We start from the raw sequence: 22,998 nt of genomic DNA, 5'->3' as shown, positions 1-22,998 counted from the left end.
TCCAAGCCAGCTCAGCTTCATACTATTGGATAAGTGAATCCCTTTAAACATGGACAAAAAGAATTCAAAGATAAGGGACAGAGGGGGAGTTTTGAGGTTGTGCCCAGATACAGACAGACGGCTCTCCAACTCTAGTATGGACAACAGAACATTTGGGGTGTGAGTGGAAGGAAGGCTTTGGTAACTGCTGCTGGACGCTGCAATAAGGAAAGCATTTAAAGCAGGGCAATTACACTGATCAGGAATCCTGAGGACAATGGGCATTATTCCATCTTTTCAAGCGGAGTTCTAAAGAATCTTGTGCTTTAGAAGTGCACATCTCAGTAAATTCCTCTACCATGTTTAGTAAAAACTTGCCCATCAGAGGCTCCAGATAAAGATGTGGTTAACAGCTGGCCATCCATGGCCAGATCTGATTGAGCAATTTGGCCACATTCCACCTTACTGTCCAGCCATCAGCAACCATGTGTATGACAAGCTTGGCGCAACTTCAGATACATAATACTGCAGTGGGGATCATCTGTTATAATATCTTCAAGTCAAGTCAGGGAGTGAAAAGGAGACCAGCTACTCATTTTTACTCAATCTTGTAAACATTATTACATGTGGGTAGCACCTAGGTCATTTGTTGGTTATATATATATTTTACTTGGGACAGTTTATCAACTGATATATACCATATAGGCTGGCTTGTCAATGGCCACCTTAACTGGCTAATAAAAAAGGGAGACGAAAGCACCTTCCTCTCCTAAATTACAGACCCAAATATGTAGATTCAGCTTAGAAACAAACACCTGCCACCTTTACTAACCTCTCCACCCAGGTTTTGTAGTTGGGGATATCCTTGGCATAGAGCAGTTTGTTACTTGGGGAATCCTTGCCCAGGCGATGCTCTGATGTAGAACAAGAGTCCATAAAGGTTTGGGCCACAACAGAAAGACAGGCATCTGTGATACTGTTCTTGTGGATGTCAAACACAAACTGTGGGTTCTTGATCACATTCACCCAGAAACGCAGTGGGAGGCTGAGTGGAGCATATAGGGTACACAGTTAGACAGGAGAGAAAGGCTTTAGTTTATAGCGCATTCAAAACACCAATGCTTTAACTTCAAAGCATAACACTGCATCAGTCCCCATTCCTTTACTTTAAACAATAGCAGACTCTCCCCTTTTGTTGTCACACCAACGTTCCTTACCAAGCAGTGTAACTCTGTTCTGCTTTCCAAGTAGAGACAGCACAAGCCCCACTACCAATGAAATTGTTTATTATTTATTTATTTTTTGAAATTGTTCATTATTGCTGTGCCGCATCCTTACCAATTGCTCTTCCATGTGTGCCGCACATCAGGGTCTGTAATCTGTCTTCTTTCTGCCTGTTCATCTAAAAAGTCAAACATGTACTTAATAGCTAGGGGAAGGGCGCTGCCTCTATGTGCTGTGCTAAACACAGTCTCAAAAAGGTCATCCACAAACTTCTGCAGCGTCCCCTGTGGAAGAAGGCATGTGGTCAGTTATATCTGTCCATTCACCATACAACACAGGTCATGTCATGTATCCCACAGCACAACTCACCTTGGTCGCTAGTAAGCGAGTCAGATAAATCTCAGATACCATTTTGCTGCCACGGTCACCTTCCTTATTATCAGAGTGGTCATGATTCTTTACTAAGTGCCAAAGTTTGGTTCCAGTCTCCTGGTCAGGGGTGATCATGGGTGCACGAGAGCGCAAGCTGTCAGGACTGCTGGATGTGCGCAGAAGACTCTCTGGCAATTTGGGGGGGGGGGGGTTAAGGGAAAAAGATCACTGGGTAAGAGGCATTTTGCTGATGGCAAATGTACATGCAACAGGACAAGATTTCTGTGAGTTGTAAGTGACCTACAGAGGTAGAAAATTGGAGTGACAGCAGGTAGAAAGCAAGAATGCTGAACCTCCAAGTATCCGTTCATAGAAAATTCTGCAGTGAAATCTTTTAGGTTAAAAAAATAGATTTTTGTACTTACCGTTAAATCCTTTTCTCTTGTCCTACATTGGGGGACACAGGCACCATGGGGATGAAGATCCTGTTGCTTGGAGAAAGGACACTAAAAGGTTAAAGTGGCTCCTCCTCCTCCTGCTCTGGGCTTCATCCCCGCCTACCTCCTCAATCCTCAGTTTTCTGACCGAAGAAGAGATGACGAGCCCTACCAATTGCCCATGTGAAGAGAAGGAGCTCCTCCCCAATGCAAGCTAAGCACGGTATGAACCACCTGCTGTTTGAAATTGTTGGTATTTGAACAACAAAAATTATATAAGATATTACCTGATCAATATTAACATGAACTAATACAGGGAGGGAAGGCCTGTGTCCCCCAATGTAGGACAAGAGAAAAGGATTTAACGGTAAGTACAAAAATCTATTTTTCTCTTGCCTAGATTGGGGGACACAGGCACCATGGGGACGTCCCAAAGCTACCCATGAGGGCGGGACTTTTTACCCCTAGTGTTCAGGGAATAACCACCTGCAACACTTTCCTGCCGAAGCTCGCTTCGGCTGAGGCGAATGTATGCAGCTTGTAGAATTTGGAAAAGGTGTGTGTGGATGACCACAATGCAGCTCTACAGACCTGTTCTGCTGAAGCCTGGAGAGGAACCACCCAAGAAGTGCTGAGTGAAGAAGTAGAATGAGCTGAACCCGGAAGGGTGTGGCCTTACCTCGTACCTCATAGGCCTTCAAGATTGTTGACCTAATCCATCTTGCATTGGTGGCCTTAGATGCCTTAAGGCTTTTCCGTGGTCCTTCTGGTAAGACAAAGAGGTTGTCTAGCTTCCTTCTACTCTTGGTAGCCCTGGTGTATGTTCTGAGAGAACGAACCACATCTACATATGTAACTGTTCCAAATTTGTTTTTTGTTCAGGACAAAATGAAGGAACCAGCAGGTCCTGGTTAAGATGGAACTCCTTAGGAAGAATCCAAGGTAGGTCTCAACACCGCCTTGTCCTTGTAAAAAATCAAAAATGGTGGACAACAAGATAGAGCTGCTAGTTTTGAAACTAGTCTAGCCAAAGTGATGGCTAATAGAAAACTACCTGAAGAGTCAGCAGAGTTAATAGAATTGAGCCGATGGCTCGAACGGTTGCTCCTGCAATACAGAAGGTACCCTATTGAGATCCCAGGGAGGGATTGTATGACGGTATGGAGGTATCATCCTCAATGCTCCCTGTAGGAAGGTCTTGATGTTGGGCAGCATTGCAAGCTGCTGCTGCTGAAAAAGGATAGATAAGGCTGATACCTGAACATTCAGTAAGCTGAGTGCCAGCCCTTATTTCTAAACCCTCCTGAAGGAATAACAATAGGCTACTTTCATCCCAGGACTGTGGGTCTTTGGCTTTAGATTTACACCAGGATATGAATGTCCTCCATACCCTGTGGTAGATGCGTGCGAAGACGGGCTTTCTGGCCCTTAGTAAGGTCGGTATGGCCTTTTTTGGAACTCCTGATCGGGCTAGGATTATGGCTGCAAGTGTCATGCCGTTAAATCCAGCCATGGTGAACTCAGGTGAAGGATCAGTCCCTGAGATAACAGATCCATTCTGTCTGGAAGGTGGAATGGTGCGTCCACTGATGAACTTATGAGCTCTTCGAACCAAGTGTGGTGTGGCCAGTAGGGTGCCACTACAACTGTTTCTACCCTTCTTGATTACCCTTGGCAGAAGTGCCAGTGGTGGGAAGACATATGCTAGGTGAAACTGCCACGGAACCACCAGTGTGTCCATGCTAGGGCCAGAGGGTCATTGCTTCTTGTGAAGAACCTCGTAAGCTTGTTGTTGTACCTGGATGCCATTAAGTCTACTTCCGGAGTGCCCCGCCTTTCCAGAATCAGTTGAAAAAACCTCTGGGTGTAGGCTCCACTCTCCCTGATCTAAGGTCTCTCGGCTGAGAAAATCTGCTATCCAGTTGTCCACTCCAGGGATACTGCGGAGATAGCTGGTACTGTGTTTTACACCCACAGAAGAATTTGCTGTGCCTCTGCGAGGGCAGCTTGACTCCTGGTGCCTCCTTGGTGGTTGATGTAAGCCAACGCTGTCACATTGCCTGACTGTATTCTTACAGGTAGATCTTGAAGTCTGCCTGACAATTGGAGCAATGACAGGTAGATTGCTCTTAATTCCAGGATGTTGATGGGGAGTAGTTCTTTCTGTGACCAACGTCCCTGTACTGTTAGGTCTCCCAATACTTCTCCCCAACCTTGTAGACTGGCAACTGTTGTGATGACTGTCCACTGGTGATTGGGGAAGGGTTTTCCTGACGGAAGTGTTGTTGGTCAAAGCCACCAACTGATAGAGGTTCAAACTAGATCTGATAGGGGAATCCTGCAGTTTAGGTTCGCTCAGTTCCTCCTCTGGTGTTGGAGTAAGGCTCTGCATGGCTCTGGTGTGGAGCTGCGCATATGGAATCGCAGGATGACACTATAGTCCCTAGCACTCTCATGGCAACCTTAAAGGTACCTGATCCATTTTCTGCAGAGATGGCAGGAGCCCCTGCATGGAGGTGATCTTGGATTGGGGAAGGAAGGCTCTTCCCAATGAAGAATTTAGATCAAGCCCTAAATATTCTGTACTCTGGGAAGGTATGAATCGAGATTTTTGGAAGTTTATCTGCCACGGTAACAGCATTAGTGTCTGGAGATGAGTTGTGGCCAGTGCCATGGAAAGGGCCTTTACCAGTTGGTCGTCCAGGTATGGTATGACACTCACTCCCTGCAGTCGCAGGTCCTCTAGAGCCGCAGCCATGACCTTTGTGAATAGCCTTTGCGCGGAGGATAGTCTGAAGGGGAGTGCCAGGGATTGCCAATGTTCTCCTGCCACTGAAAAGTGAAGGACCCAGTGGTGGTTGGGATGTATGGGGACATGCAGGTATGCATCTTGGATGTCGATCACCGCCCTGAAATCCTCTATGTCCAGGGACATTAGGACTGACTGGATGGATTCCATCTTGAAGTGGTGCTTCTTTACATGGTCGTTTAGTGCCTTTAGGTCTAGCACCAGGTGAAAAGATCCATCCTTTTTGGGTACTATAAACAGGTTTAAGTAGAAACCGAAGCCCCTTTTACCCTTGAGGGACCGCCATTACTACCGCGGAGGTAGTCAGGGCGTGTGGAACCCCATGGAAAGCTGAGTGCCTGGGTTCTGTGGTAGGGAGCCTTGAGATGGAAAATCACCTCGGAGGTAGCTGAGCGAATTCTATGAGATAGAAATGATCTGTAGGACCCAGGGTTCCAGTACTCTATGCCGTCACACCTCCCGAAAGTGACTTAAGCGTCCGCCAAAGGGTTTAGCTTTCAGGGGTGGGCACCTCCTCATGCGGAGGCTGTTTGTCCCGTGCGGGCTTAGGTGCTGCTCTGCTTCCTGACCAAGAAGTGCTCTGCCTTGACTGGAATCTGGGGCGGGTCGGAGCTTGTTGCTTTTCATGTTGGGACCTCTGGCTCTGTAGCTTGAGAATTTTCCTTCTCTGTTCAGCACCAAAAAGTCTTTTTTTTTTTTTTTTTTTCCCGAGAATGGGAGACCAAGCAGAGACCACTTCAAGGTAAGATCTGTTGACCAGTTTTTTTTTTTTTTTTAGCCAAAGGAAACGTCTGGCTGCAATGGATTATGCCGAAGCCCTTGTGACGAGCTTAGCCGCGTCCAGGACTGCTACGCAAATTTATGTATTTGTGTCCGCTATCGGAGCTAGAAAGAGGTCTGTGGAGGGGTCTTCTGAGCCATGAGTTGGGCCACCTGTTCCACCCAAACTTCCATTGACCTGGATACCCATGGGGTGGCAATAATAGGTCGTAGAGTTCTGCCTGCTGCTGTAAAAATCGACTTGCAGAAACCCTCAAGACGTTTGTCGATAGGATCGTTAAAGGAAGCCGCATCGACTACTGGAATGGTGGTGGTCTTTGACAATTTAGAGACCGGTGGGTCCACTGCTGGGGGTGAAGACCAAGGTCTGTAAAGTAAAAGGATAAGTTTGAGTAAAGCGATGGAAAATTGGACTCTATGGTCTGGCGTTTTCCATTGTGCTTTAACAATGTCACCCAGCTGTTCATAGGCTGGAAAGACACAAGAAGACTTCTTTTGCCTCTTGAAAATGTTATTGGTTCGCTCTGCTAAAGGTGGGGTGTGCCTGAATCAGGCTCTCGACCTCTCATTGTGATCTAGGGGTATCCTGATCCTATTCATCTGCGGATAGGATCTGTCCCTCTTCCCAATGCCTCTACCTGTTCATCAGGCAAAACAGGTGGGGAAAGGGGAGGTCGCTTTGTGGCCGACTGCTGAGTGACCAGTCTGTGAGGCTCTGTAGATAGATGCTGTAGGACATTATCTAGAGTCTCTGGAATTCTGGCTAGGTTTTGTAGACCCGCTAGAGATAGAGCGCACACCAATTCAGAATCCAAGCTCGTTTGATTAGCCGTAGCTGTCGCAGAGCTGGCTGGTAGGGCTGTGTGGGATTGTAATTGTGCAGTGACTGCTGCAGTCTTACAGGCTTCACATATTGGCTCAGCCAAAACACTAGCAAATTTAGGTCTGCAAGTAGCCCATGCCAAATACTAAATTGCATTGTTGGTACATGCAGTTGCCTGCTTGGGAAGGGACTGGTCATCTGCCCTGCCCGTCATGGCTATACTATGTAGTGCAACCCAGTAAGTAAGATATTGGGGAATATTAGGGGAGTCCAGAGGAGTGAACCACTTCTCCCTTAGAGTGCGATCTGTGGAGACAGAGGGAAGTAGTGAAAAACCCCACAGTAGGTCCCATAGAGAGAGGGAAGTGTTAATCCCCTAGAGAAAGAGTAAGGGAAGTGTAACTACCTATTCACCAAGGTAGGAAGGAATGGTGCCTTGTTCTTCTCTGTGAGAGACAGCGAGGCTGGAAACGCTCAGTACTGGAGAGAGAGATGCGGATCCAAAATGGCCGCCAGAGAGGTTTCCCGGGCTTTGGTATAGTACTTTAGTAAGATGGCGCCCGTGAGGCGTGTGTGCAGCGACTCGTGCACAATGAAATAGACGCAGCGCCAGATGGTGGCGCGAAAGATCGCTGGGAATGGCACTGAGTTACCAATGCGGGGACTACTTTTAGTGCTGTTGTCCCATTATGATCTACATATATAAAAGCATTGTTAGAATTCTGTTCCATGGAAAATATGACTTAATATTGATTCATGAGAAAATGTATATTGTAACCTTAACATAAATATCAATAAATATCAAATAAAAAGCATGAAACAGGAGGGTGATTTAGACAAACTGTGTGTTGACAGTGTCTTTATATCTACTGATGACCAGCTAAAGGTCTACTGGTAGATTCCATCTACCTTTTGGACATCCCTGGCCTAGGGAAATCTTTGTCAGAGAATAGCAGTGAAAGTGAAACTAAATGCCTAGGAAAATCTGTGTGAGAGAATAGCAGTGAAAGTGAAACTAAATCTCTTTCTGCAGAGCTGACAGGCAGCATGTAATGGGGGGAGGGAGGAGGGAATTAACTTACCTCCTCGTGCCAGCCAGGAATGCTCAATAAAAGACATACCCTCCGTCGTGGCTACTGGTGCAGCCTCCGGAGAGCGGGAACCAGTGCCCAGGGTAGTGTGGGGGGGGAGCTCCCCAGCCTGCAGCCTCCGTAGAGCGGGAAGGCTATAGAGCATCTTCAGATCAGAAGTCCTTGGCTGGAGGGGTTCTGGAAGAGAAACACTGACCCCCAGTAGTGGCATGATACTGAATAAATCTGTACCATTGCTCCCAGCCACGAAGTGTCCATCCTCCTTCTGAGGACACTAAAAGAAAACTGGGGATTGAGGAGGTAGGCGGGGATGAAGCCCAGAGCAGGAGGAGGAGGAGCCACTTTAACCTTTTAGTGTCCTTTCTCCAAGCAACAGGATCTTCATCCCCATGGTGCCTGTGTCCCCCAATCTAGGCAAGAGAAAAAATATTTGGGTGAAATTAGAAATGTGATCTTGTGAAAAGCCAACAAACCCTTTTAACAAAGCAGCACCTTTGTTGCCTTCTGTGGGCTGCTGACTAAACCAGTGCCCAATACAGGCATCGAACAAGGGGACATGGAACTACAAACTCACCATATCGACTCAGAGAGCGGGTAAATGTGAAAGAATTGGTGATGTTGTAGGCCGACACCTGTTTGGGGATAAGGGCCATCGTGGATCCATCAGTCACCTATAGGTGGAAGCAGACATGTCAGTGAAACCAGCAATATCATTCTGTTTCAGTGCAAATAAAGTAAAATAAAATGGAGACAAAAACAGCTTTACTGAAAGAGGATTAGTCATTAAAGGACTATAGGAAACCTGAATTTACTGAGCTTGTAAATATGTTATGTACCCCATGTAAAATAAAAGCACAGAGAAAGGGAGGCTTCCACTGCAGCACCATCACACCTTGCTTTGGCATTGGTGCCTCAGGCAAATCAGCATTTTGCATTTCCCCACATACCCAACTGAAAAGGGGGATGAATTAAATCACACAAATGACTAGCACCAAACCCACAATTGTAGGACATGGGGACTAAATCCAGCATGAATCCAGCCAATTCCTACGTTGCTTATGCAAATTATCATATTGTATGGGACAATTGGCAACTTCTGGTCTACAGTAATGTGATAAAATCAGAATCTTGCGCACACACACACACAAAAAAAAGTTTGCCCAAATCCTCAATCCATTAAGAATTCAGTGCTCCCATAATAATTCAAATTTCAGCAAAAGTTTTGCTTAATATGATATACTACAGAACTAACTGCTCACTAAGGCCAACTTAGGACTCCCTATCTGTGCTGCCTGGGCTCTCAAGTATCATACATAAAGTTACACAGAATTCCTCTCATCTGTCCATAGTTGAGTAGAGGTTATTTTTAACTTTTGTAGATTGGAAAAAATAACTTCTAAAAGAGACAGAAGCCATTCTGAGGCCAAGCTCTGTTGCTGCATCACCTGATAGTGCGCCAGTGTGTTCAGCCGTTTCCAATCATATTCAATCTTTGTAGTGACGTCCTCATCCTGCAGCACGATCCTTGTAATCCGTCCCTGTCGCCACTCTGTATGGAAGAGAAGGAGCCATGTTAGGTCACTAACCCCCAGGGCCAAACGGAGGGTGTGGGGAGAGTGTGGCACAGCAGTACAGAATTAAGGGTACAGCTACAGGGCCCAGTGTAACTTTTGCATTAGGGTTAAGTTATTTTAATGTTAATCCCTATATGACCACTGCCCCCTGTACTGTACTATCCCCTTTAGGGTTCATTATTACAAGTATCATCATCTCCAAACACCTTACACCATCCCAGACGCTGTCCCTCCCAGCTCTGTTATCAGTGGCATAACTAGCATACGTGGACCCACCAACTGTGATGGGGGGGGGGGGCTGGAGAGTGAGGTTACTGTATGAAAGCATCTACCGCCTGTTGCTGCCTTACAGGATTGGTTCAGCTTTAAGTTAACTCTTTGTATGTCACAGAATGGCTCCTTTTTTTTTTTATACAATTTTATTTTTCAATTTTCCAAATAATTTCCAATAACAAGGGCAGAAAGGGAAGAGAAGGGGAGAGAGAGGAAAGGAAGGAGGATGAGGAAACCGTACCAATTATATCAAGACAAGGTAGAACTCAAATACAGTCAAATACTTTGCAGATCCAGCCAGGACCCCTATAGGGCCTCAAATTTCTCCAACACAACCTCTTGCTAGGTCAGCTAGACAACCTCTTGCTAGATCCGCGAGTTTCTGACTTGGGAGGGAATTGTTTACCTTAGTTTGCCAGAATTGTTAAAAAGGGGGGTCAAGGGATTGCCAAAACATTATTATTGCCATTTCAGCATAGTATAACCACTGCAAATGGCACAATCTTGAACAGGAGCTGTAGGCCGGCCAAAAGGATTAGCTTTGCTTCAAAATCTCTGTATTACAGGGCACGTCCAAAACACACGAAACAGAGAACCTACATTATGTCTAATCAATGCCATAAATGAAGAGACATTGTCATAGATTTTGGCTAAACAATAGTGGGTTAAATATACCCTGGTTAAGAACTTTATTTGTACATATATATCCCACATAGAGACAGGGAGCTCCGGTACCAACTTGAGAGCTTCATTCCACATCTCCTCATCTCGCTCAGGGATATGTCTATATCATTTCATCCTAGTTTTCTCTAAGGGCACCAGGCCCCATAAAAACAGTATAATCTATGGCAAGGACAAAGGTTTAGTCAAGTCTTGTCTTTGCAAATAGACCTCAAGTGTTGTTTCAATTAAGTTTACAGGCCTTGTGGGGAATTGTACAGAGAAAGCATGCAAGAATGGCTAATTCTAAGCTACTTTTCAAATGGCCTTCATTTGTTTTTTCTTTTTTTTTTTTTTTTATAGTTTTTGAATTATTTGCCATCTTCTGACTCACTCCAGCTTTCAAATGGGAGTCACTGACGTCATCTGTAAGGCTACAAATGCATTATTGATGCTACTTTTTTATTACTCATCTTTCCCTTTAGGCCCTCTCTCTCATTCAAATCATTGTATGGTTGCTAGGGTAATTTGGACCCCAACAAACAGATTACTGAAGTGACAAACTGGAGAGCTGCTGAATAAAAAGCTAAAAAATTCAAAAAATGAAAACCAATTGCAAACTAAGAATATCACTCTACATCATAATAAAAGTTAATTTAAAGGTGAACAATCCCCTTTCTCCTCCTTTACTGTAGTTACACCCTTCTAAGTTATGCCACTGTGTTATCTTAAAACATTTCTCCCTTCCTAGAATCCTCCAGTTCCTAGGGTCCAGTCAGATGTTTTTCTCCAACTCACCTAAGTCCATGTCTTCAGCCTTTGGTCTCTGAGTGTGTGGGATGCCCTTATACACAGCATCCAGCAGCTTGTCCTTGGTCTGTGTGATTGTGTCACAATTAAGGACCTTCACAGGGATCTCTGTGCCATTCTCACTGTCTGGACAAACACAACTCAGTGTCTGTGGAAACAAAAGGGAAACTTAAGGAGAGCTGGAGATCAAATAAAAGATGTAGTGAGTGAGTAGCAAAGAGCAGCTGGGGCAGGCAGTTACAAAAACACGGGCTTAGGGGCATTAGGAAGGAAGATTATAAAATGTAAAAGGGGTGATGGAATTCTCAGAATAGGAGCAGGCAGAACCAAAAAGGCACCCACAAGCATCTTGTAGTCGATCTGTTGCCGGATGAGTTTATCTTCACTCAGTGAGTATCGAGCCTCCCCAGTAATGGCATCGATGGGTCCCTTTTCCATCTGCTGCTTGATAGCACAGAAGAGCATAAAGAGCGGTTCCCCAGCACACTCCTGCAATACAAATTCAATGCCCAGAATGAAGGCATACTGCTTGCATATTTATGCACTGATGCATTTCCAGAGCAAGGCACAACTCAGTCAGTGCAAGGGTAAGCTAAAATGCAGCATGATTCTCACCTTCAAGAACTTATAGAGCAGAAATGTGAACCAGTTTGTCAGCATCTTCTCTGCTACAGATTCTGTCCTGGGGGCAAAATGCAGACACGGAGATATCAGTGTCTCTGGGTGCACATGGGGGGATGGGGCAGTAAGGGTTAGGGGGACACTTACTGAAGATTCACACCTTCTTTACCTTGTCAAGGAAAAGGGATATACATAAGCCTGCCTTTCTGACCTCTACATGGCAACTGACCCAGATCCTAGATCAATTTTGCATTTAAAGTTCATTGAAATCTCATTAATCCTGTATTTTTCCCCCTTGCTAAAAAGGCATCCAACCCTTCCTTGAAGCCACCTATTGCATTTGCCAAATATCACCTGAAAGCGTTACTAAATAACGTAAAATAAAAAGCATAATATATGACAACCAAATAAAGCACACAGTGCATATGAATATGAATTTCTTCCACCAGCCACATGGTAAGAAAGTCTACTAACCAGACGTCTAACCATTAGAGGTAAGTACCAAACAAACTGGAAAGTGGGCATTCACAGCCAAAGAGGGTCTTCCCTGTAACAACCCTTTCCTTTCTTAACATGTAGCCTCTTTTCCTCAGATTGGCACCCTTCTGTCTGCTAGCAGGATCTACTGGTGTATACATTGTTTACTCCCCTTATAGATGGTGCTCATATCACCATGGCAATTGTTCTAGTCCCTGGATACACAGTATGTTATGTACTGCACTGTGTGTAATAATCATAGAAGCCTTGTAGTTTCTTAACTGCTAAACACATCTAAATTCTATATTTAAACTCTTAAATCTACCTGTACAACAACTTTTGTAAAAAGGATTCCATAACTTTACCATTTTCAATATGGCAAACCTAAATCCACTATTTCTACTGAATGTCCTTCGCAATCCTCACCTCCGCAGTAGCAGTTTGGGGTGGTTTTTACTCTCCAAGTTCTTTTCAATGAGGTCACTGAGAAGTTGCTTGAGCAGAACAGTAGCATACTCCATCCGTCCCTGCAGAGCCACCATGGTCAGAGATGCCACGTTGCCTCGATCCCGCATAGAGAAACTTCGCTGACTTTCAAGAGTGTGGATAAATGTCAGCAGAAACGTTTTGTTATTTAGAAGCTGCCCAAAAAGCCGCAGGGCTTTCTCCACATTGGAGGGGACCTGTAAGAAGAGCAATAAACCATATATTACACATTAACACAATCTTGCAATAATAGAAAAGAAACCGAGTTGGGTAACAGGATAACATACATCAGATTCCTTCAGTACAGGGTGATCTTCTATCCCTGGGAAAAGAACTCGCATAGCGTATGTTTTGTAATCTAGAAATGGGATCTTAACGCCATCCATGTTATTGGTCAGCTCATTGATGTCAGTCTGGAGCTCTGCAAATGCTGCAAACAGGAAAAAGAAACAATATATAGCCAATCATTTTTTCCAAGACTAAGAGCAACCTTTGTATGGTATATGTCACATAAAGCAAACGGTGTAGCTCCTACCTTCTTTGCACTCCAGGGCTACACGTGATTCCAGATTGTCCATCTGCATCTGAAGCCTCTTCAAGGTGCGATCAGCATCTCTTGTCTTTCTCTTGTAAGCGATGAGAACAAAAATAATAGCAAGAAGCAGTAACCCTCCTCCAGCTCCTATTCCCACTATGGCTGGTAGGGTGAGGGAGCTGTCTGCATATATTCGCAGACTGCCTGGAGAGAACTGCATCCCACCAACCAAAATCTAAAGGGAAGAAATGATGGAAATGTCATACAGGAGCTGGGGATCTTGCTCAGCCAGATAAACAATGTCATTTGCTCATATGCCTAATTTTTTCGACTTGTGCAATTGCACACGTATCTCTGTAGTCAGATTCATGCAAACCATGCATCTGTATTACCCAACCAGTGATGAATAGGTTGACCAGGCAGTCTGGACAGGTTCAGGCAAAAAATGTGGTTTTGTGTGGTTCAAACTTCAAGCAGAACCCTTCCCCATACATAGGTTGGCTGGGTGCTGGTCACAAAGCAGAAGACAAATTCAGGTTCATGTTGGAAAAGTAGCAGGTAGTGTTAGGTTTAGGTATCGGGCAGGCTCAAAAGCATTCCCAATCAAAATGAGGGTCATAAGCCCTGCTGATCATATCTTCTGATCTGTTGTGCCTCCTTCTGTGTGCAAATAATAATAACTGCACAGTTGTCAAGAGGACTGTTAGGCTGTGCTACTGTATCAGTGTTATTACAGATATAGGCTATACACATATTTTCCTTATATACACAAACAACATTTTTCAGACTGAATGGAGAACATGGTAGGGAAATGACCTACAAGTCAATGACAGATTTTAATTTCCTTTCAATAAGGTATGTCTGTATGAAAAAAAATTACATTTATATTCATTTTGGCTGTATAGTTATGTTAACAAGTTGGGTATTTTTCCCTTTAATGGGACAGCATACACCTATTATTTCAATGTAAAAAAAAAGTCTATATATTTTCATATTTTTTACCATTCTAATGCTTTCATTTGAGTAGGCTTATTATATTATAGTTGGGCTATTTTCAGTAAACTTCCCCTTTCTTTTACAAACAGGGCAACTTGCTCAGAGCTCCCATCTAACTTTGAATGAACAAACCCCTCCCTTCTCTAAGGAGCAGCTTTTGTGCAACTCAATACGGAGGGGCTTCTCAGTAGACTTTGTTTTGCAATTCGTTTTCTAAGCTACTTCTAAGTTCTCTGTCATTAGGAAGTAACAGGAAATAACAGAAACCAAAGATATATACTGTTCCATTAGGAAGCCCTTTAAAAAGGTACAGACAAACATTGAGGGCAGAGAATGATGTGCTAAAGTGCAGAGACAACAGGGCGAAAGAAGATGAAATGGAACACTTACTGTGACTTTGTGCTCTCCCGTTTGGCTGGGAGAGTCGCACAGCAGTTGAGTGTCTGACACAGTCAGAGAGCATGGCTGGTCCCCTATCAGCACAGTGTAGTTTAACTTGGCCCCTCCTGGAGCTGCTGGAAGCAGATTCTTTCCCTGAAATGGAAACAGATATAATACACTCAGCCAAAAGATACTTGGGACTCTGCTCTATGCTCTAAACCTTGCGATTCCTAATTTAGGTTTCAGCTGCTGCCTCTTTAGCCTTCGGCATTAAAATGATCTTTCATTCCATGTAATGTATTACAGTGTTAAGCTGCTCTCTTTCACCATCCTACAAAAATGTTGCTCTTAACTGAATTTGTGGTACAGGCCACAGAACATTTGGAGCTAAATATCTGAATACTTTCCAGGTCCTTAGTAACACAATAGGGAGAGTGAAGAGGTTTCCCCCTGTAATGCTAGAAACGGTGCTATCCCTTTTTCACCTAATCTCTTGGCCGGTAGAGTACATGCAAGAGGAGTTCTTATATGGCCAATCCCTGTGCCAGTCAAGTATCTAAAATAAGGGCTTGATGTCCACTTAAGTCTCACATGTAGGTGTCCAATGACACTGACCAGCATGATAGGCTCTTAGAGCAACATCCTATTGTGTACAACTGATGTACCCTGGGAGACTGAGATATGGGCATGAAATAAAGATTTTTTTATTTCCCCTTTAATCTCTGCAGAAGAAGTCACATGGTTTCAAATTGCATTTTGTTAATGAATAATATGGAAGGCAGACGAGGCCGGGGAGAATTAACTCTAGCAAGGTTAAATCGGAGTGGAGTGTCAATATGCTGAAGATCTGAGAGCTGTACACAATTTGTAACAAGCAATGTTTTTGGTTCTGTGTAAGGAAGAAGCAATCTCCAGCACAGAACACAAAGCAGAACCACCTGATCTGGAAGCAGCCTTTGCTCTCTTTACTGATGGGAAGCAAATAATTTAATACCATTTTATATTCATTTTATATAAAATGCTAATGGTTGCAGCCTAATGGGTTCATTCTCATTTTTGCTCAAACAGGTCGGTATGTGAAGAACTGGCAGGGCTATAAAGGAATTTATCATACTTACCTTGATTCTCCTTTCCTGCCCACCAGGGGGGGTGGGCAGGAAAGGAGAATCATGGTAAGTATGATAAAATTAACTCAGCAGTAACTAATCAGGTAATCACTCTCCCTACAGATGCGTCTCCAAGTAGTTTAAACCCCTCCACTACTTCCTGCCTTTTAATTGTAACAAAGCTCCCAAAATAGGGTGGGAATGCTGACCAGGGGGATGGCCAGGAAAGGAGAATCACGGTAAGTATGATAAATTCCTCCTTTCCCTGGCCATCCCTGGTCAGCATTAACTGATCGGTTGAATACCCAAGCAATAAAATCATGGAGGGAAAACCATAAACTGCTACAGAAATAATTTTATTTGGCTCCAACCGCTAACCGAATGACCTCATAAAATTTGCTATTTTAACAGCCCTAACATCTAAACGATAATGCTTATTGAAAGCATTAGAGCTGGCTCAAGTAGCTGTTTTACAAATCGCTTCCGTGGATACTGCTGCTTCTGCTGCACAAGAGACTGCCATGCTCCTGGTAGAATGTGCCTTAACTCCCCTAGGTGCTTCTTGTCCATGGAGTGAGTAGGCCTTCTTTATCACAGTTACAATCCATCTTAGCAAAGTAGCAATTGAGGCTGCCTGCCCCCTTCTGGCACCTAACAGCTTCCCTGTGTTCTGAATAGATTAGGTTGCATCAAAATAGATATGTCCGTAAACGTAATTTAACATCCACCGAATTAAGAAGACTGCCTTCTTCCTCGAGATTGACAGTTGGAAGAAAAATTGGCTCATTAACATGAAAACTGGAGACAATCTTCGGCAAAAATTTAAGAACTGGCCTAATGGTTACCCCTTGGGCACTAAAAACTGTATGAGAAGTCTCAACTGACAGGGCCTGAAGCTCTGATGCACTTCTCCCCGAAGCAATAGCTACCAAAAATACAATTTTAAGGGTCAGGTTTCACAATATAAATTCATTCCCTGGAAAAAAGGTGCTTTTGATGACACCCTCAAGACTAGAGGTCGTTCCCAAGGAGGTACTAAATCTTTAACCGGAGGCCTGATACTCATAATAGCCTTTAGAAATCTTGCCACCAATGGATGGTTATTAAGTTGTATACCCATTACTGACAGTGCCGATATCTGCACCTTGAGTGTATTAGCACTAAGACCCTTGTCTAAGCCACTCTTAAGAAACTCCAATACCTGAGGAATTTGAGGCTTTTTAGCATCCACGCTCTCCTGTAGAGCCCAAGAACAAAAAGTTTCCCCAAATCATATTTAGTGATGGTACTATTTTTCCTTGATTTAGAAAAGGTACTGATGAGTGTAGGCGCGGACTGGCAATCTGTCGGTTCTGGCAATGCCAGAGGGGCTGCTGTAAGATGCCATATAAAAAGTCATTAATTATTGGGCTGTGGGGGAATGTTTGGGCCTCTTTGTACCTGGAATGCCAGGGCCTATTTTGACTGCCAGTCCAGACTGCTTCTGAACAATCCATGTTTCTCATCCTATCCTGTTTAACTGATGAGGTGATGGATGAAACAGGGATGTCTGGCTCAACGTATCTCTCCTGTCTGAATACATTCACTAATAGTTTCATTGGTTTGTCCAACAATAGAAGGTACCAAGGCCTCCTTGGCCAATCCAATAGAACAGAGATGATCTCCACTCTGAAAAAAAAGGATCTTCATGAACACCCTGAAGATCATGGAAAAGGGGGGAGATGTATGTCCACAGGCCATCCCAACTGTGAGCAAATGCATCTATTGCCACAGCTTCTACACAAGGAACTCTGGAAAAAAATCTCAGAAGTTTGCTGTTCTTTGTTGTCACCATAAGATCTAATTCCGGTATTCCCCATGTATTTTTAATTGACTTGAAGACATGATTGTTCAAACTCCACTCTCCTTGATCGACAATATGACGACAACTGGTCGGTCCTTCATTTCTGAACTCCTGGTATATGGACCACCGTTATGCCCACTGAACTACTCCGATGGTTGAAGTCAAAGTAGTTAGGAAACTCGTGAACTGTCCTGCAGGAATACATTCAGCCTGAGAGACCAACATCATCTTGACTATCCTGGATATCTTCTCTAGTGGGAGAGAGACCATCCCCCTATCCTGGTGTCTATTTGGGCCCCCAAGTAAACCAGCCTCTATGAGGGTTCTAACTGACTTTTTTCAAGATTTATTAACCAGCTGAATCTCTGTGATCACTTTCCCCAGATGTATCTCTAATGGAACTGGATCTCTAGCCACGACCGAATGATCATCTAGGTAGTGGAAAACATCTATGCTTTACTTCCTCGATTTTGCGATTAAAACTACTGGCACTTTAGAGAATTTTCTGCTAGATGTAGAGAGGCCGAAGGGTAAGCAACGGAACTGAAGATGCTTCCCCTGGAAACAAAATCTGTGAAAACGTTGATGCTCGATTGCAATGGGAAAGTGTAAATATGCGTCCCTAACATAGATGAAAACGAGCCAGTCCGCAGGACTTAGAACTTCTTGATTGTCTGGATTGATTCCATTTTGAATGAACAATTTCTTATTAAATTGTTCAGTTCCCTGAGATCTAAAAATCGGTCTTCTCCCCTGAGATCTAAATGTCACCAGTCTTCTTCCAAACTAAAAACAGTGGAGAGTAAAAGGCCTTCTTTTGCTGCTTTACTGGCACCTGCACCACAGCCTGTTTGACTTACAGCTTCTGAAACAAAAAAACTGTTTTGGCTTGTTCCAACGGAGCACAAGTTTGCACAAAACGATCATGTGATGGTGTTAAAAAGAATTCTATTCTGTATCCTCTTAAAGTCACAGCCTTCACCTAGGCATCTTTGGTTTCTTCTGCCTAGACCTGAGTAAACTTCAATAATCTCGCTCTTACTGAAATCTGGGTAGTCATTGCATCATTGCGGTTTAGGTTGTCCCTTTGGAGACCTGGACTCCTTAGGTCTGAATCCACTGAAGACATTAGACTGTCCTGACATCCAGGAAGCAGCACGAAAAATTCTCTGCCTGGTTTATAAGATCTTGACTCTTCTCTTCACCTAGGCACAAAGCTCTCCTGTTGCCCTTAAAACGTCTTGGAGCTTGAGAAAGAAAAGAGCTCTTGCCTCCTGAAGATTTAGAAATTGTGTTATCTAAGGCCTTTCCAAACCACATTTTCCCGTCCAAAGGCAATCTGCAAAGAACATTCTTAGAGGCTGTATCTGCAAACCAAACTTTTAACCACAAAGCCTGGCGAATCCGGGGATAAGGAAAAGAGCAGCAACCGAAAAAGTCATATTTTGGCCTGCCAGTTTAGTAAGATCAACTGCTGCCTCCAAACAAAAATGACATGCCATATTTATATCGTCCAGGTGTAAAATCTGTTCACCTGAGAAATCAGCAATCCCTCTCTCTGCAGCTGCTTCAGTCCACAAAGAGAGAGCCTTGATTATGGAGATTAAAGCCACAAATAGCCTCAACATCACCGCAGCAACCATATATTTTTTTTAAATTCTGTTTCAATTCTCTTCTCCATGGGATGCTGCTAGGTCGTCAATATGGCTGTTTTCTTAGATAATCGCACAAACCGGCATGTCAACTGTAGGAGAAGAAATCCAACTGTTCCGAGACCTCTGAAGGAAAAGGATAAAACTTCTCCATTTTTGGTTCCATGGGACTCTCCTAGGACCCTTCTGCCACTCAACAAAAATTAATTCTTGTACCTCCTTGTGCATCGGAAAAAATTCTCTTTTCTTTTTAGGGATAAAAAGAGAAGTAGATGGCTGTTCTTCCTCTTGGAGAACTGGGGAATGCTTAATGGTTCATTAAAGCTGGAATGAGCCTAATATCAAAAGAGGATCCCATCTCCTCTTCAGACTCCTCATCTTCCGAGTTCTCCTCCAAAAGCATCTCCCTCTCCTTAGGGCTGGAAGGGCCTGGCTGAACAGATGCTTCTCTAATACCATGAGAGACAGCTTGCAAAATCCAAGACAAAATCCTGGCCAGGCGCCCTAGGCATGCGCGAAATTACACTCAGGTGCGCATGCGCAAACCTGCGCCCGGGCATGCATGAGCAGTTGCGAAGAAAGTATCAGCGCCAGTCGGGGAGAGACGGGACCGGACAATGGGGTAGGCGACATAGCAGGTACGTTCCTGGCACCCCCCCAGATTTGCGCACTAGGCACGTGCCTACTCTGCCTACCCCTATTTCCAGCCCTGCTAATTTCCTGAAAGGAGATGCAAAGGAGAAAGAAAAAAAAAGACAAGGCAGGAAGTAGGGGAAGGGTTTAAAAGGAACTGCTTGCAGACGCATCTGTAGGGGTAGCGGTTACCCAATTAGTTAATGCTGACGAGGGATGGCCAGGGAAATATAATTTACATATACTTTACATTTACTTATGAGAATACTACACTTGGATCTTCTGCAACTGAACAGGATGCTTACACTACATTACATAAAGAAATTTACATAAGATTAACCTGTCTCCATATAAGCCAGCCAACAGACTGACACAGTAAAGTTCCATTTTATAGACCGAGGGTGCCCTAAACCCCAATACATAGCATGAGCAATAATTAGAATGCTGTTACCCATGCACCTTACAGCAGGCCCCATCATGTATCAGTAGGGTCTGACGGATTCAGACTCCTGCATAAGAGAGACTGATTGCTGAGAGAAAACAACAAACAAAAGTAAAATATCAGATAATCTTAAGGAAGTTCCTTATTTCCATGTAATTGTATTACATTTTCATAATAGTTCACCTTGTTGGTTTTTGACAGTTGTGTGGGATTGAGAAACTTTACACAGCTGTTCACACAAGCTGATACTCTGATCAACCCAAACCCTACCCAGCTAGAGTCCCATGTTTTTTTTTTATGGCCCTCAGATCGCTTAAAGGCTAATATCACACAATTCCACCTAACATCTCTTGTAATAGGCATTAATGAGATGCCCCTATCACTGCTCACATGGGCAGATTTTGTCCCGAGAAAACGCTTAATTACTTAAATGGAGAGATTCCATAAAACTATGGCAGCATATGTAAATATCCTCTTCCGAGCCCGGGTGCAGGATGTGTAGCAGGCCCTGGGTGCCGCTCCCACCATAGTTGCGCCATAGGTATTCCCCTGTTCTAAGCACAATTGAGAAAGAACAGCCCCCTAAGAAAAAGATATTGTATTAGGCAAACAAAGACCATGCAGCCTACAGGGGGGGCCTTAGGCAATCCAGAAACCGCATGGCTGATATCATGTGACTGTGTAAGGAGAGATGGGGACAAAGGAAACCAAGGCAATAAGGCAAGGAGAGAGCAGACACATATCTTACAGCAGGGAGAGAAAGGGTGTGATGCCCTGAGATGCAAAGTTTGTAAAGTGTAGTACTGTTGCACAGTCCTCATTTGTCTGCCTTTTACAATACCGTCCACCTACTCCCTTTGTTTTTAGTACAGATCAATTGAAAAAAGCTAAAGGAGTCCTTTTAGTTAAATCTCTGCCCCACCTTAAGGATAACATGAGATCCTGGTTTAATTTCTAAGGTTCCACTTGGCCCAAAGGATTCCAGGGTCGGGTTGTGATAATATGTGAATATGGTGGAGTTCAGGGTACGGAGGCTGGTGACATTATCCAGTATAAATCCAAATTCATCTGGCTGTAACCCCTCTTCTTGAACGGCTTCCCCATTTGATATGTAGATACCTGGAGCCTTGCAGAGCATCAATGTGTCATTCACTGCCTGACAAGACTGAGAAAGCACAGCAGAAAAAGTAACAAAGAACATTAAAGTCTGCCAGAGCCTACATGATTATTACAGCAAAGCTATGGATGAACTGTAACTCACGTTGATGGTCTCAATTCCGGAATATTTGGCTCGAACCTGCGGTTCTTGAATGGTGGAAAGGTGAGTGCCACTCACAGTGATCCAAGTGCTGCCACTGCCCAGAGAAAAAAGACTTACATCACAAGTTGCAGTACAATGTATATATTTGCAAAAAGTTGTTTACCAGGGGCAGAGCAACAATCTACTCCTAGTGGGCTAAGTAGATGTAGTGAGAACATCCGCCACAACATCATAGCTAGACAGAGGTAAGATCCTAGACAGAGTTAATGTTAAAGTGGCCATACACGCTACAGTTACAATCTTTCCCACCACCATTGGCCGAACAAAATATCTTTCGTTCACTCTACTAAAGTTAAGAGCTGAATCGTCAGATATGCAGGTAAAAACAAAAATAATTTTTTAGCTCTATTTGAGGATTCAGCATTAATGTTACAATGTTTTGGACAAAGTTTTCAGTCCTGCCTAAAAGACGAGACAACCAATATCCAAGGCTTTTTACCGATATTGGTCACCTTGTCTCCCACCACAAACACTGATTATCATATGAAAGCTCTTTCATATGATAATATTGGTGCGTGTATGGCCATCTTAAGGGCTAAGCATTCAAGAGGCAAGGCACCACCTAATGGTGAACATACAGAAGATGCAGGAGGCAAGGCAATACAAAGTTCCAGCAGCAGGGGGGCATGGAAAGGCTTCTCAGTGCGAAGACAGACAAGGAACCAACTTCTGGGACAGGAAAATAAAATGGACTATGCTCAGGGAAAAGGTCATTGTGGGGGCAGGGGGACTAGGCACAGAAGGCAACTATATCAGTAATTCCAATCCACACCCACTTTAGGATACTCCAGGCTGGTTCCAGTTGAGAAATGGTGGGATCCTCTGTATACTGGTAAATCACATCCATGTTTAGAATATTAGATTTATCAATTCGGAGCGTGATGTGTGCAGGTTTGGGCCCCTGAGATGAAAAGGGGGAGATGCAGATAATCTCCCGCAGAGTCCGCCTGAAAGGCAAACATAGAATAAGACACCAATAGCAAACTATTACAAAAACACAGCACATTAACAGAAAGCAGGTGCAAATACCAACCTGACAAACTGGCACTCAGAGTCTCTCAGTAACACAGTCACGGAGCTGCCAGCATCCAGATTTCTGCCACTGATGGTGAGATGTGTCCCCCCCGAGGATGGGCCTCTATTGGGGCTTACAGCATGGAAGCTCGGGGTCTAGGAAGAGTATGACAGATTACCAAATGAGTCTTTAATAAGTCACAGGACACATGCTCAGCTCTGTGACCTAATACTGCCAAAAATACTCACCGAAATATGTACCTGTTTTCCTATAAAAATAAATAATGCTAATATTGCCCAGGAATATGACTTACTACTGCCTATATGATAAACCTTGTCAAGAAAAACTGGTCAAATGTCCAAGGTATGTAATCCAACCCACTACCCATCCTATCAAACCTTAAATGCACAAAGAAGCCAGAGCATTCATTCCCATCACCCAGAGCTAACAGAGCTGAAACCCACCACTCACAAATAAGCCAAGCAGCCAGACAATTCATCCATGACTGACCTGAAGTTTTAAGGATTTAACTGAACTAAGCCACAAGAAAGACACATCCTACCATCCAAATGAATTAACAGACACCCATTTCATACATACCAAAGACTGACCTTTAATTCTCTAAGAAGTGACTCTTAACCAAGTGATTGGGATGATT

General features: G+C 43.9%; 1 protein-coding gene across 1 annotated transcript in view; it reads right to left on the bottom strand.

The window, feature by feature from the left end:
• The window catches only part of plxna3.L (plexin A3 L homeolog), a 72,442-nt gene that overhangs the window by 3,443 nt on the left and 46,001 nt on the right, over positions 1–22,998 (bottom strand). The window contains exons 15-30 of the mRNA XM_018232174.2: positions 22,359–22,495; positions 22,102–22,272; positions 21,266–21,359; positions 20,927–21,169; positions 14,338–14,481; positions 12,952–13,186; positions 12,704–12,846; positions 12,357–12,613; positions 11,448–11,514; positions 11,175–11,321; positions 10,821–10,980; positions 8,961–9,064; positions 8,090–8,186; positions 1,573–1,763; positions 1,318–1,487; positions 812–1,024 (exon numbers count right to left, since the gene is read on the bottom strand). Coding sequence (XP_018087663.1) covers positions 812–1,024; positions 1,318–1,487; positions 1,573–1,763; positions 8,090–8,186; positions 8,961–9,064; positions 10,821–10,980; positions 11,175–11,321; positions 11,448–11,514; positions 12,357–12,613; positions 12,704–12,846; positions 12,952–13,186; positions 14,338–14,481; positions 20,927–21,169; positions 21,266–21,359; positions 22,102–22,272; positions 22,359–22,495 — 2,573 coding nt within the window. The remainder of the gene's footprint in view (positions 1–811; positions 1,025–1,317; positions 1,488–1,572; positions 1,764–8,089; positions 8,187–8,960; positions 9,065–10,820; positions 10,981–11,174; positions 11,322–11,447; positions 11,515–12,356; positions 12,614–12,703; positions 12,847–12,951; positions 13,187–14,337; positions 14,482–20,926; positions 21,170–21,265; positions 21,360–22,101; positions 22,273–22,358; positions 22,496–22,998) is intronic.

Source organism: Xenopus laevis, chromosome 8S (assembly GCF_017654675.1).
Source record: "Xenopus laevis strain J_2021 chromosome 8S, Xenopus_laevis_v10.1, whole genome shotgun sequence".
NCBI classification, from domain to species: Eukaryota; Metazoa; Chordata; class Amphibia; order Anura; family Pipidae; genus Xenopus; species Xenopus laevis.
Note: the sequence above shows the minus strand (reverse complement) of the source record. Positions and strands in the feature narration are given on the sequence as shown.